This window comes from Astatotilapia calliptera, chromosome 17 (genome assembly GCF_900246225.1).
Source record: "Astatotilapia calliptera chromosome 17, fAstCal1.2, whole genome shotgun sequence".
Lineage (NCBI taxonomy): Eukaryota > Metazoa > Chordata > Actinopteri > Cichliformes > Cichlidae > Astatotilapia > Astatotilapia calliptera.
In genome coordinates, this window is record NC_039318.1 from 22,125,649 (window position 1) to 22,138,244 (window position 12,596).

The following is a 12,596-nucleotide window of genomic DNA, read 5'->3' on the forward strand; positions in this document are numbered from 1 at the left end:
TGTTCACTTTAGTATTCACAAAAAAAGGCAAATTAATGATTTTTAATCTCCTTTTGTACATCGGCTTACAGACTAGATGGTGTTACCTCACTCTTTCTGCAATTTAAAAGGCGTTTGATAAATATTATTTCCTCAGTCTCTTCAGCACATGTAGTCGGACTTGCACTCATAATGCAACAAATCAGGAGATTATGTTTTCTTATTTTCAGTTGTTAAGTTTGATTGCACAGTGTTTGTTCATTTGTGAAGCCACTTATTTGCTATGCAACTGTTATAATGAGTAGTGTCACAATCCATTTGATGTTTACCCTTAAGTGTAACAGAATTCAATGGATCTGTGACAGTCGGGGAAAAAATCCCCCAAACCCCAAAGCATAGTAACATCAGTGACACAATAAACCACCCAGGGATTGGGTGGAATTGATTTAGACATACAAACACAGGATTAATACTACTACTACTACTACTAATTATTATTATTATTACAAAACTTCATGAAGAGCTTTTTATTTCTGTTAATGGTTAACGGTGGTGTTAGTTAGTTGTAACAGCTCTGTTGTGATTCATCATCAAGGTGACACCAGTGACAACTTCTATAAAAAAAAATTCTAAACCTATAGGGCAGCAAACCACATGTTGTCAGTCTTGTTTTTCTCACAAAATTTCTTTCTTCTTTCTTTTTCAGTTCTCTAACAACTTCAACTAAATGCTTCATATGAAATTATGATATAAAAAAGAAAAGGTCTGAAAAATGAAAAGAGATACTGGACTCGCCACACCAATTTTTTGCAGCGCTTCACGAAACATGTTATAGATGTCAGCACCGCGGTGTTTTCCTTCAAAATAAAAGGCTTTTCTTAATCAGCAACGCCAGTGACACAACTCCAGGGTACTGTTACTTTGTTTAGATACTTCATAATATTTATTTGACATTTTATGTTTGTCATATATGTATTATTGCAAGACACAACATTGTTTTTTAGTGCTTCATAGACTCAAGGGTTAGTGTTAAATGACCTAATAAGTGTAAATTAGGGCTGCCACGATTAGTCGACTAGTCACGATTATGTCGACTATTAAAATCGTCGACGACTAATTTAATAGTCGACGCATCGTTTGAAGCTTTGTAAGATCACAAAGGACGCAGGAATGAGTAGTAGGATTTAAGGGTGTAATAACGGTCTGAAACAGAAGATGGCAGCACTGCATGTACAAGGATGCCAGCTGCCGTTAAACCCCGAAGAAGAAGAAGCTGTGTCCCAGAATTCATAGCGCAGCTGTCAACAATGGCGGCAGCTAGTTAGTTTTAACTTTACTCTTATTATTCTTTCTGGGTCACAAAATAAACGTTTAACATATTTTCAGGCGAGAATGTAGCTGTGTAAACCTCAAATATCTGCTCAGTTTATCAAGACACCACATATTTTCAAAAGCTCTCCGACGTTTTCTGAGACGTCTGTTACCCACTAGCTCGTTAGCTAGGCGGGGGCAAGGCTAACTAGAGCCGTGAGAACCGGACTCCCGGCAAATCGTTTTCAAACACCACTCTTTCGCTACTCAGGTTAAACATGATATATAAGTCACTTAGATAACTTAAAATGTTATTGTTTGGCTTTCTTTAGTATTTTATTTGTTCCTGAGTAAATCGGTTTGGCTAAGATTAAAGTTATAGTTTTTGCACAGCTAAATAAACTTCAAGCAGACAGCTGATCATCAGAAGTTTGAGACGCTGGATAATATACTCCGGTGTCCTGTTATATTTTAGAAAGCAAGGAGTTTATTAAACTTCACCGAAACAATCTGCAAATTTCATTAAAAATTAATAAACTACCATCTTGTCTTTATTTTTAGTTAGCACAAACACTTCAAGCTGTAAGCTAATGATAGTTATATAAGACCAGATGCTGCTGGTGCAATAAGCTGTACGCTGTACGTCCAATGGATGATGATCTGATTAGTCGACTAATCACAAAAATAATCGGTGACTAGTCGACTATCAAAATAATCGTTTGTGGCAGCCCTAGTGTAAATCATTCTTCTGTAAATATGTACGTGAACTGGACTGAAAATGATTTAAAAAAGCAGCCAATGTCCAAAGAAAAACTTTGAAAGATATTCAGAAATCCTGGAGAACTGCTGCTCAAGCCCACTTTAAAAATGACAAGAAAGTCTGGTTCCTTGGAACCAAAATATGAAGAAATTATGGTCAAGCTGAGGTGACCACAGCCAATAGCATCTCTGACAAAACCCCAAATTAAATTTTATTTAATTAAAAAATCTAAATAAATAATAACAACTAACTAATCAAAATTAGCCAAACCAAATAAAATAAGTAAATAGAAATAAATAAATAAACAATCACAAAAATAAATAGACTAATCAAAAGGGGGATCAAATATTTAACATACTCTCATCATTTATTCAAACCATGTTATGTAATTCTAATAACGACCTGCTGGGGGCAGTAAGGTGTCTTCGATACGCCTAATCTGCCAATAATTCCAATGGAAGAAGAAGACGCACATGATGTAGGGTGCAGAATCAAAACAGTTAAATTTGACAGCTCGACATTGTCCCTCACAAGGAAAATGTTATGAAAACGTTCCTGGCAGGCTGAGAAACAAACCGTGATATTCAACCAACATTTTCAGAAAGTGGGGCCGAGTTGTGGAGGAATGCCATCACGGGGAAAAGCTTCTTTTGGCCGGTTTATCCGGGAGCGGTTGCAGCGCCTCTACAGCTAGCTGATTAGCTTCCCAGCTCCATGGCGATCTACGGGCTGAGCATTACCATATATAGACCGGGCACGGAGCTCCCTGGCCGGTGAAATGTAAACGGCGACGGGCTCGGGAGACTGAGAAAGGGAAAGCAAAGACAAAACTCAGCTTGAGAGACCAAAACCACCATCTTCACCATGTCATCCGAGCAGATCATCGCCATCATCATGGATGACAAAACCTACGAGGTGAATAAAAAGAAGCTGATTGAGAAGAGCGACTACTTCCGAGCTCTGTACAGCTCGGGGATGAGGGAGTCCACGGAGGACTCGGTGCAGCTGCAAGGACTCAGCGTCCTGGGCTTGGAGCTGGTCCTGGAGTTCATCAACACCTCCAAAGTCCAGGTAGTCAACGAGACTCTGGAGGATCTGATCGAGACCGCCTCCTTTCTCCAGGTCACCTCCATCCTTAAGCTCCTCACTTCGGAGATCCGGCTGGAGAACTGCGTGGAGCTGTACAGCCTCTCCGAGGTGTATGGGACTCACGACCTGCGTACCGCTTGCCTCAAATACATGACCTGCTACTACCACCCCATGCTGAGGCGGCCCGAGTTCAGCAGCCTGGCCTCTGCTGTCAGGGACCAAGTCAAGGAGATGCGCATGAATGGCACTGCCACCCTGGTGGCCATCGGAGACTTCACCAGCCTGTCCCTGGACGTTCCAGATCAGGATGAGCCCTGGTCCATGCTGAGATATGGAGAGGTGGAGCAGCGCTGGAAGCCTCTCGCCAACAACCTCCCTCCAGATATGATCAACGTCAGGGGGTATGGGTCGGCCATCCTCGATAACTACTTGTTCATAGTTGGCGGGTACAGGATGACGAGTCAGGAGATCTCTGCTGTGCACTGCTACAACCCCTGCAGGAACGAGTGGAACCAGGTAGCGCCACTCAACCAGAAGAGGTAACACGAGTCCCCACTTGGTCCCCATTGGTTGCCTTGCATCGCGTTTCAGTCAGTGATTCTTCTCATGCAGGTCCAACTTCAAGCTGCTGGCTGTACAGGGGAAGCTGTACGCTGTGGGAGGCCAGTGTCTGGGCACAGTGGAGTGTTACAGCCCTGAGCAGGACTGGTGGACCTGCGTCTCCTCGATGCCCGACCCGCTGGCTGAGTTCTCTGCCTGTGAGTGCCAGGGTATGATCTACGTCATGGGTGGATACACTGCGAGAGGTGTGTGTACAGGAGCTACAGCAGCATATACACTAACACGCCAACACAGTCCGACAACAGTTTGGAGAGTAACTGTGAATTTTCATCTAGTGATTCTTTCTCCTTTTTTTTTAAGGAGCAAAAAAAGCCCACATTTAGAGGTTGAAGGTGACGTGAATCATTTCACAGCAGAAACCACAGTGCGAGATGACCTGAATAAAATAAAAAATGCGGTCTTTAAAAGATAATTTCATTTATTAAGAGAAAAAAATTATCCAAATCTACCTGCCCTGTGTGAAAAAGTAAATACTCCTCTTGTTAACTCATAGATTAATTGTGATTAACCACATTTTTTTAGCCACACCCAATCCTGACTACTACTTTTTCATGGCACTGTAGTTATAACTCCTCCAAAAAGCCTCTGAGAAATGAAGGGAAAAAACAGAACTTAATTCCACAGAGTAAAAACCTCCCTGATGGCTGTATGGTATTTTTAGCCTCTGGTTAGTCTCAACAGATGTTTGTATGTCACGGTGATTCTGTTGGAGAAGACTTCCTGTTAAACGGAGTTCTTCCTCCCTGCTGTCGCCATGTGCTGCTCATAAGGGAACATCTGTTTTTTTACTTTTAGTGTCAGGTAACTGTAACTCTCATATCAAGGCAGTTTATAGTGTAAAGACAGTAAACAGTTTCCTGATACGTTTTACTGAAAACATCAAGATGTTTCTTTTGTTAAGTTTAATCGTCACAAGGGGAAAAAATTTGGCTTAAAATAAGAGAAGCGAGAGAAGAGGAACAAACAGAACACAGATACCCAGGACAGTGTCTTTTCCTTATACTGTGAGGTCACTAAGTAAAAGTGAGTTAAACTGAAAATGACTTTGTGTGAATTCAGATTTTCTTGTTGTTGCATTGTTGCACTTCCTCTCAGTTGGCTGTGGTGTTTGTCACGTTGTCCTTGTGTTGTTTTGTCACTGTTGACAGTTTGAAGTAGATGTTTTACATACCGTTAATGCAGAAGTGCATCCATCCCTTTCTTTGTTTTCCGTTCCTCACCATAAAGGATTTGTGATTATCCAAATCTGATCGCGTTTCCTCACTGCAGCTTCTTCTGGTGATTTGTTAATAACAAAGTCTGAAACATCCAGCTTCACCCTCCTCTTTGACTCTAATGGGACCACAGTTTACAAAACAAACATCGTGTGCTTTGCAGCCATAAACTCATCAGCAAAGTGTTTACTGAGTTCATACTAAGACGGAGCCGAGGACCTTTTCTCATGCACTTCTGTACAACGTAACCATCTGCCCCCTGCTGGCTGTTAGAGACGCAGGCTTTGCTGCACCACCAGATGTTTTTGGATCTTTCTTACCTACAGCTGTTTATATTCTCAGATTCAGTTCCTCTTGAGCTGCAGTTTACTTTTCTCAAACAAAATTAGATCACTTTTTACCCCCTTTAAAAAAACCCTCTAAAGGCATTCGTTAGAACCATTATGTCTCTATGTCACATTTTAGCGCCCAACGAGAATTTTAAGTAAAGTAAAAAATAATAAATACAATAAGCAAAAAGACAAAAATATAATTGAAATGAGAAATCACACAAAAAGTTATTAAACTTTTACAGTAAAAGCATGGACCGCTCATGCACCTTAAGGTAGTTACTACACACCCAGACTGATCTCTGAATGACTCATTATTTCTATATTGAGTAATTTAAGATTTTGGTAGTTTGGATCCTTCATATTTGGGTCTGCTGAGCTGCTCCTGCTTCTTATAATCCTATAAACTCTTCATTTTAATGTGTATTTATCCCTTTACCAGTCAGCAACATATCGTTTATAATCAGGACACCTTTTCCCGGATTATCTCTTATATAACCTTAATTATAAGGGATTTATCACTGCTGGGTGAACAGGATATCAAAGCGGTTATTGCTTCCATATTTGGGTTTTTGTTTAAATAAGATGAGCAACTTCAATGCATCTCCCAGGTTGTAGGAGATTTTATAAGATTTAAAAACTATTCTTTATTTTATTATCGGTTTGTTTATGTTGGAGCACATTCTTACATTTCTCTTTGTTAATTATTCAGTCATTCTGTGTTTTTTTTTTTTTTATTTTTTATTTTATTTTGGGCTTTCTAATATTAAATATGTAACAATTACTCTCGTAAAGTTTTTTTTGTTTCTTCTTCCCATTACACCGGACAGAGAGGAACACAAACATCCTCCGATACTGCCCCATCTCTGACACCTGGACGACGTTCCGATCCTGCCCGGCTCACATCCGGAAGCAGCAGATGCTCTCCGTGGAGGATACCATCTACCTGGTGGGTGGATACACCCACGAGCTGGACACGGGGCTGTGGCGGCGACGTCCCAGCCAAACGGAGGACGTGCTGACGGTGCAGTCGTACAACGTCACCACAGGGGAGTGGCTCCAGCTGAAGGAGAACACGTCCAAGTCGGGACTGAACCTGACATGCACGCTGCACAACGACGGCATCTACATTATGAGCCGGGACGTCAGCCTGCCCACCAGCCTGGAACACCGCGTTTTTCTCAAATATAACATTTTCTCAGACGCTTGGGAGGCCTTCAGGCGCTTCCCGGCTCTGGGACAGAACATGCTGCTCTGCTCACTTTACCTTCCTAACGTGCTGTGACACGCAGAGCGGCGGGAAAGCTCGAGCACTGTTAACAGACCAATTATTGTTGCACTCATTGGGGATCTGTGGCGTCAGGGTGTGGTTGGCAGTTTGAACGCCTCGTGACCGCCGTGCCTCGGATTTAAAAACTTGAAAAACGTGCACTACGCTAAAGATACTGCTGTGGATGCAAATGGAAAAGCTATAATCACAAGTGTGGCCCAAAGCATCATCAGAGGTAGCACCAGTTTGTGCCTCTCATGTGTTAAAGTCAGCAGTCACCATTAAATAATCACCAGGTGAAGTTTAGAAAACACAGAACCAGCTGGTTTTGCCTTTTGAAGGCATTTCCACAACCCTCAAAAAGTCTCCTCTGACCATCTGGATGAGCACATGATGGTTGGATTGCAGATTTGAAAGGTGGAGGAACAGCATACACATGGTCAAAAGAGTCTTTTAGGGTCCTGGAAATGATGTTTGATGAGAAAAACATTTCCAATTCAAATAGTGTAAATTATATCACGTACAGAGCTTTAACAACCTCTTTGTGTGACGCAGCATGTGAAAACCAATCTGGAGTCCAAATTTCAAAACTTCTAGTTTAACATGCAAAATATTCATTTTTGTTTCTATGAATTTCTTTCAGAGAGACTAAAAAGTCTGCAGCATCACTGTGGGGATGAGTTTTCCTTATTATTTGTAGACTGTGACGTTAAAATGAATTTTTGAAAAACTGGAAATTAATTTTGCGCACAGCCTGGATCCTGCATATTTTTCACATGCTGTGTTACTCTTTAACATTTACAGCGTGACATTTCTGTCCACACTCTTTCCAAAAATCATTTAACAAAAACACTGAGAAAATAAACTGAAAGAAAATATTAAATACAGCTTAATTAAAAAATAGAATAATAAAAAATGCACTAATTAGTTTTAATTCTTTTTTTAATTAAAGTTTTTTTTTTTTTTTTTTTTTCAGTTTTTCATGTTTTAATTTATTACTACATGGAGGATATTTAGCAGGTCCCAGGCTTAACAAAATTCAGAATAATCATTATAATAAAAACATTTTTTGGAAGCAGCTGACTCAGTAAGCACAGACTGCAAACACTAAAACTGCTGACAGTTTCTTTATATTTTTATTTTGGTTGATTTTTTTTAATTTACGAAAAACTTTTTATTCGTTTTATTTATTTCCTTTCTGTCTACTTTATTTTATTTTATTTTAACTAAAATATTTCAGCACCCAGAGTTTTCAGGCGATTTGAAAACCCCTCCGCCTTTGAAATGAGACATGATACTCCGAATTAGGCTCTGTGCAGATCTCCTGCCTGCCACTGTTTTGTCTTAAGCAGACTTAAAACGCACTTTTCTACTTTTACATCCACGACCATACAAAACATGAGAGGCACTGACGAGGGCTGCATAACAGCATGCTTTCAAATCTAACGGCCACGTTATTCCTGATGTTTACACTCCATTGGCATCAAAGTTTAACATAACACAGCACAACACACTACAAACCTTAAAAAAATCTCAGAAACAACATGCATTAATGCGCTGCACATGGCAGGTAATCATAACGTGGCTTTGGTTTTACACTGCCAGTCGTACAAGGAGCAGAAGTTCTTTCAGAGGGAGCTTCATGTGTTGTATGAACACTTGCATAGTCTTACTCTTCAGAGAGACACTAAGAAAAGCTTAAAGCGCGATTTCATGAACTGATGCACACGTGCCTTCTGCAAGGATAAAAACAGGAAAAAAAGCACAAGATGCAGGACTCTGTTACATTTCCAGCAACCAACCAATATCGCTGTGTTTACTTTCTGATTTTTGCTGAAGCAGGTTTTGTTTTCATTTCTGCGATGAATGGAGGGACGGGTGCAGGTTTGAGAAGTGAGTCTGAAACTGCTGCAGTGGTTGTTTGACAGTTTGGACATTTAAGTCATGACCAATAAAGGTGAAGTTCAGGGGTCTGTTCCAGTGTCTTCTCTTTGCTAAATGCTATCCTACTAATCAGACACACACACACACACACACACACACACACACACACACACACACACAAACAAATAACGGAGAGTGTGGTTTGCACATTCACTGGTTTCATTACACTGGTTCCCTTTCAGCCAGAGACATAAATCCTTCATCTGGCTATAAAATTCAGACATGCTGAGCTACCCGCTGTGGTGACCCATTGTGACTAGGGAACAGCCAAAAGTAGCTTATTTTCAACCAGCAGAAAGGACTGACTGTTTTTAACTCTGATAATCTATGATGTGACATCCTACCAAAATATCTTTTCCACTTTCCGGGAACATGACCCCGGAGAAAGTCCTGCCTCTGAGGGTCACCCTGCTCCATTCCTTCCCAGGAAAAGTTGGCACAAATGCCTGGCCTGCAAGTGCATTTGCTCCTAATTTGAGGCTTCATTCATGGTCCATGAATTAAGGGTTTCTGTGATATTATTTCCATCTTATATTAATTTGTTTACCCATTTGTGAAATATTAAACCTCAAATCAACAGAAAGATCATTTTTAGCTCACCTTTACTAGTATGTCTACTATCACAAGTCACCTATTTTGGCTTTTTCAATTAATTCAACAGTGTTTCTACAATTCTAACAAACTAGAAAGTTAATATTTGGTATATTCTTCAGCACAGCCTGAACTTTCTTGGCAACTTTTAAATTATTTCAATAGCCTTTCAGTATAAATCTCCTGGCTTCTTGAAAGACATTCAAAACTCTTCCTATGTCGGCTGCCTTTAGGTAATCCCACACTGCTTTATAACGTTGAGGTCCGCGCTCTGGGGAGGCTAGTATAAGACTGATAGTGCTCCAATGTGTGTTTCTCTTTCCAGGTATGCTTTAAATGTATTGACAGCGTGCTTTAGATCATTGTCATGCTGAAAAATGAAGCCAGCGCCACTCAAAACCTTTCCCGATGGTTTTATTTGGTGGTGCAAACACTGTTGGTACTTTTCTGTGTAATTCCATCAATCTTGACAAGATCCCCAACACCACCAGCTGAAATGCATCTCCAAACCATGACAGAGCCTTAATGTTTTACAGATGGCTCTAAAAACTCATTGTTACCTCTCTCCTAACCTCATCTGTACATACTGATGATGATTTGAACCAATTATACCTCAGACATTTCTCTCGGCAGCCACCCTTCCACCGAGGCCATTTCTGATGATGCTTCAGTGAACAGTAGATAATCACTTGAAGGGTCAGATGCAACTCTAATTTCATTGTCAGGTCTTTGATCTATTTTTTCATTTTGCTTAAGGACATGACTTTCAGTTACTGTTCATCTGCTGTGCCTTAAGATACAAAATTAATATTGGTTCTTCGCTAAGTTGTCCAACTGTAACACAGGACATGTACAGTACAAAGGAAAAAAAAACAGATTCTTTTCAATAATGGCTGGTTGTGCCTCAGCGCTTGTCTTGCATTGCCATTGTAATTGACCCAGAGATAACGTGGAAGGGCTTACGTGTTTTATGATTTAGGGGTTTCAAAACCTTTCTTTACTGATAGAAAAGATGCACGTTGGGCAGAAAAACTCAACCAGCAGGTGGCAGCACACAAACATCAAATCCCTCGGCAGTATTTTCCACTTCACCTTCACAAGGACTCCCTCTGCCAGATGAAAATTATACACTTTAAAAAAGCAGTCTCTCTCTCTCTCTCTCTCTCTCTATCTATATATATATATATATATATATATATAAACACGCACCCTCTGCAAGGATACACTCATTAAACGCTGTGACTGATAAATGAGCAGCCATACTACACTTCAAGGAAACCCTCCACACCTCCAGGCCAAATCACCACTGCTGTATAAAAATGTGTCATCGCGTAGAGGTCATGATGAACGGCATATTTATAGCTTTTGGTGGTGTGGATGGATGGAAAGGAGAAAATGGATTCTTTAATTCAGACGGGAAGGAAATCAATTGTTGCCATTGGTGGTGCAGATTGATCCCCCGTTTGGGGTCGGACCACAGCGAGCTCTTGCACCTACACAGCGGGGGACTGATGCTGCAAACTGTGTCGGGCTCAGAAGCAACACACAGGAGTGACAGACTGTGCGTGTGGGTGGCTGTGCCAGTTTAAAAGACTAGACGAGGCAGAGAAATGCTTACTGTGATGGTTAAGAATGTGGTTACAGATTAGCAGGGGAGCAGTGAGGTCTGATGTACAAAGAGTCAGCTGGGAAAATATGTTCAGTGTTTGGGGGTGAGGGAAAGAGGAAGGCTGAGAGGAGAGAGAGAGAGAAGCACTACCGAAGGCAGAGATGTATATGTGAGAGAGAGAGAGCGATACAAGGACAGACAGCTCTGAGGGGAGGGGAGGAAACACTTACACAGACTCTGTCACACCTTCCACACAGCCTCGCAGCCTCTGTGAGAGACTCAGCAGATCTTGACGCTGTGAGGAAAGATGCACATGAGAGGAGCAGGACAATAGCTCCTGGGAGAAATACATGCTCAGGACTATACAGCAGCATTTCAGAGAGAGCAACAGAAGCAACGTTTAGAGGTTTATTTTGCTGCTGAGGACCTTAAAGAGGACAAGAGCTTTATGTTCTTTGGAGGGGTTTCTCCTCTTCTGCTGCCGCTGTGAGGTTACAGTCTCCGTGCTCCCGTGCACAGCATCAGAAAGAACTGGTTTTAATAGCCTGAGACAATGAGCGAGGCGAAAAAAGGAGAGATAGCAATCCGGGATAAAGCCATCCTGCACCAGCAGAGGCGTCTGAAGCAGGCCACCCAGTTCACACACAAGGACTCTGCTGACCTCCTGCCCCTGGATGGTCTGAAGAGACTGGGCACATCTAAAGACTTGGTGAGTGAGCTGCATGAGTGTCTAAACTCAATTGGAGAGGTGGTGATGTGCATGCAGGTGCTTGGCAGCTGTCAAAGGTCTGCAGTGAGCAGATTAATTTGCCATAACCTGCTGATGACCTAACCCACACTTTGACTGAGCTGCAACAGTTGGGATTTTGTGATGTAATGTGATTATGTTATTTGTGTTCTGTGTTCGACTTGAATACAGTTTTCCTTGTCGATTATGGTCAATGATTGTTGTGTAATTTGATGGCATTTCATTGGCTGGAAACAAACCTACAGGCCTACGATGGCTGTACCAACAACACTATATGGTGTAGAAGGGTGTGCTGAGACACCTAAGAGCTGAAAGAGTCAGTGGAAGTTTAAGGATGTTGTAGATGGAGCTGGTGAAATAAAGAAATCGTTTGAAGGTTGCCAGGCTATTCCTTGCTTTGCACAAAAAAATTGGACAGCAAGCAAAAAATTGGCTTAAACTACCCCCCTGGTCTGGTTCCCTGATGGGAAACGGTGGAACGCTCCATCATGGTTGGGGGTGAGAGACTCCCCCAGCTCTGTTTAGTCTTAGGGGTACAGTGAGGAACTCGGAATAAGGTCCCCGCTCCTTTATGTTAAGTAGCCAGTTGAGGTGGTTGGTGCATCTGGTTAGAGGAAGGATTCCTCCCTTTGGAGGTTTTCTGGGCATGCACAACTGGGAAGAAAACCCCAGGGTAGAATCAGAATGCGCCGGAGAGATTATATGTCTCGTCGGTCCTGGGAACACCTCAGGATCTTTCCAGGAAGTGGAAAGTGTGGCTGCTTAGCCTCCTGCCTCACAATGGAAGACGATGGATGGATATCGAGTTTGCTGTCAAGTAGAACGTACAGCTACACTCACCATGTAAGACAGTGAGGCTCTCTGACCGCAGTGATTTCACAGCCAAATGAAATGACAGTAAGAGGTTTTACTGGAAAAAACAAAGATAATTTTGCTGCTTTAATTTTTAGGTACCACCTTAACTGCACTGTAACTGGACTCTAACTTATCAGAATTAAATGACAAAAAAGTAACAGCCAGAAAACATCAGATATAATTTACCATTGTAGATACAGGATGGATTCATCCAGTCATCCTGAATCAAACATGCACATGTTTGTGCCTTCCGGAGGATCCCTAATTGAATTATCT

The 12,596-nt window shown here is 41.6% G+C and overlaps 2 protein-coding genes across 2 annotated transcripts in view; both read left to right on the forward strand.

Annotated features, from left to right (window-relative positions):
* Positions 1-2,497: 2,497 nt before the first annotated feature.
* Positions 2,498-7,051, forward strand: klhl42 (kelch-like family, member 42). Its single transcript, XM_026148204.1, has 3 exons — positions 2,498-3,678; positions 3,752-3,945; positions 6,134-7,051. Exons 1-3 carry the CDS (start codon positions 2,915-2,917, stop codon positions 6,586-6,588), a joined length of 1,413 nt encoding a protein of 470 aa, XP_026003989.1. The 5' UTR covers positions 2,498-2,914; the 3' UTR covers positions 6,589-7,051.
* Positions 7,052-10,434: 3,383 nt separating this feature from the next.
* Positions 10,435-12,596, forward strand: part of nrip2 (nuclear receptor interacting protein 2) — a 48,478-nt gene continuing 46,316 nt past the window's right edge. The window contains exon 1 of the mRNA XM_026147097.1: positions 10,435-11,426. Coding sequence (XP_026002882.1) covers positions 11,271-11,426 — 156 coding nt within the window. The 5' untranslated portion in view covers positions 10,435-11,270. The remainder of the gene's footprint in view (positions 11,427-12,596) is intronic.

Excerpts from the sequence above, each read along its gene's own strand:
- klhl42 (XM_026148204.1), top strand. The coding sequence starts at position 2,915 with ATGTCATCCGAGCAGATCATCGCCATCATCATGGATGACAAAACCTAC. Across the intron at positions 3,679-3,751 it reads GCGCCACTCAACCAGAAGAG|GTCCAACTTCAAGCTGCTGG; the intron begins GTAACACGAGTC and ends CTTCTCATGCAG. Across the intron at positions 3,946-6,133 it reads GGGTGGATACACTGCGAGAG|AGAGGAACACAAACATCCTC; the intron begins GTGTGTGTACAG and ends TACACCGGACAG.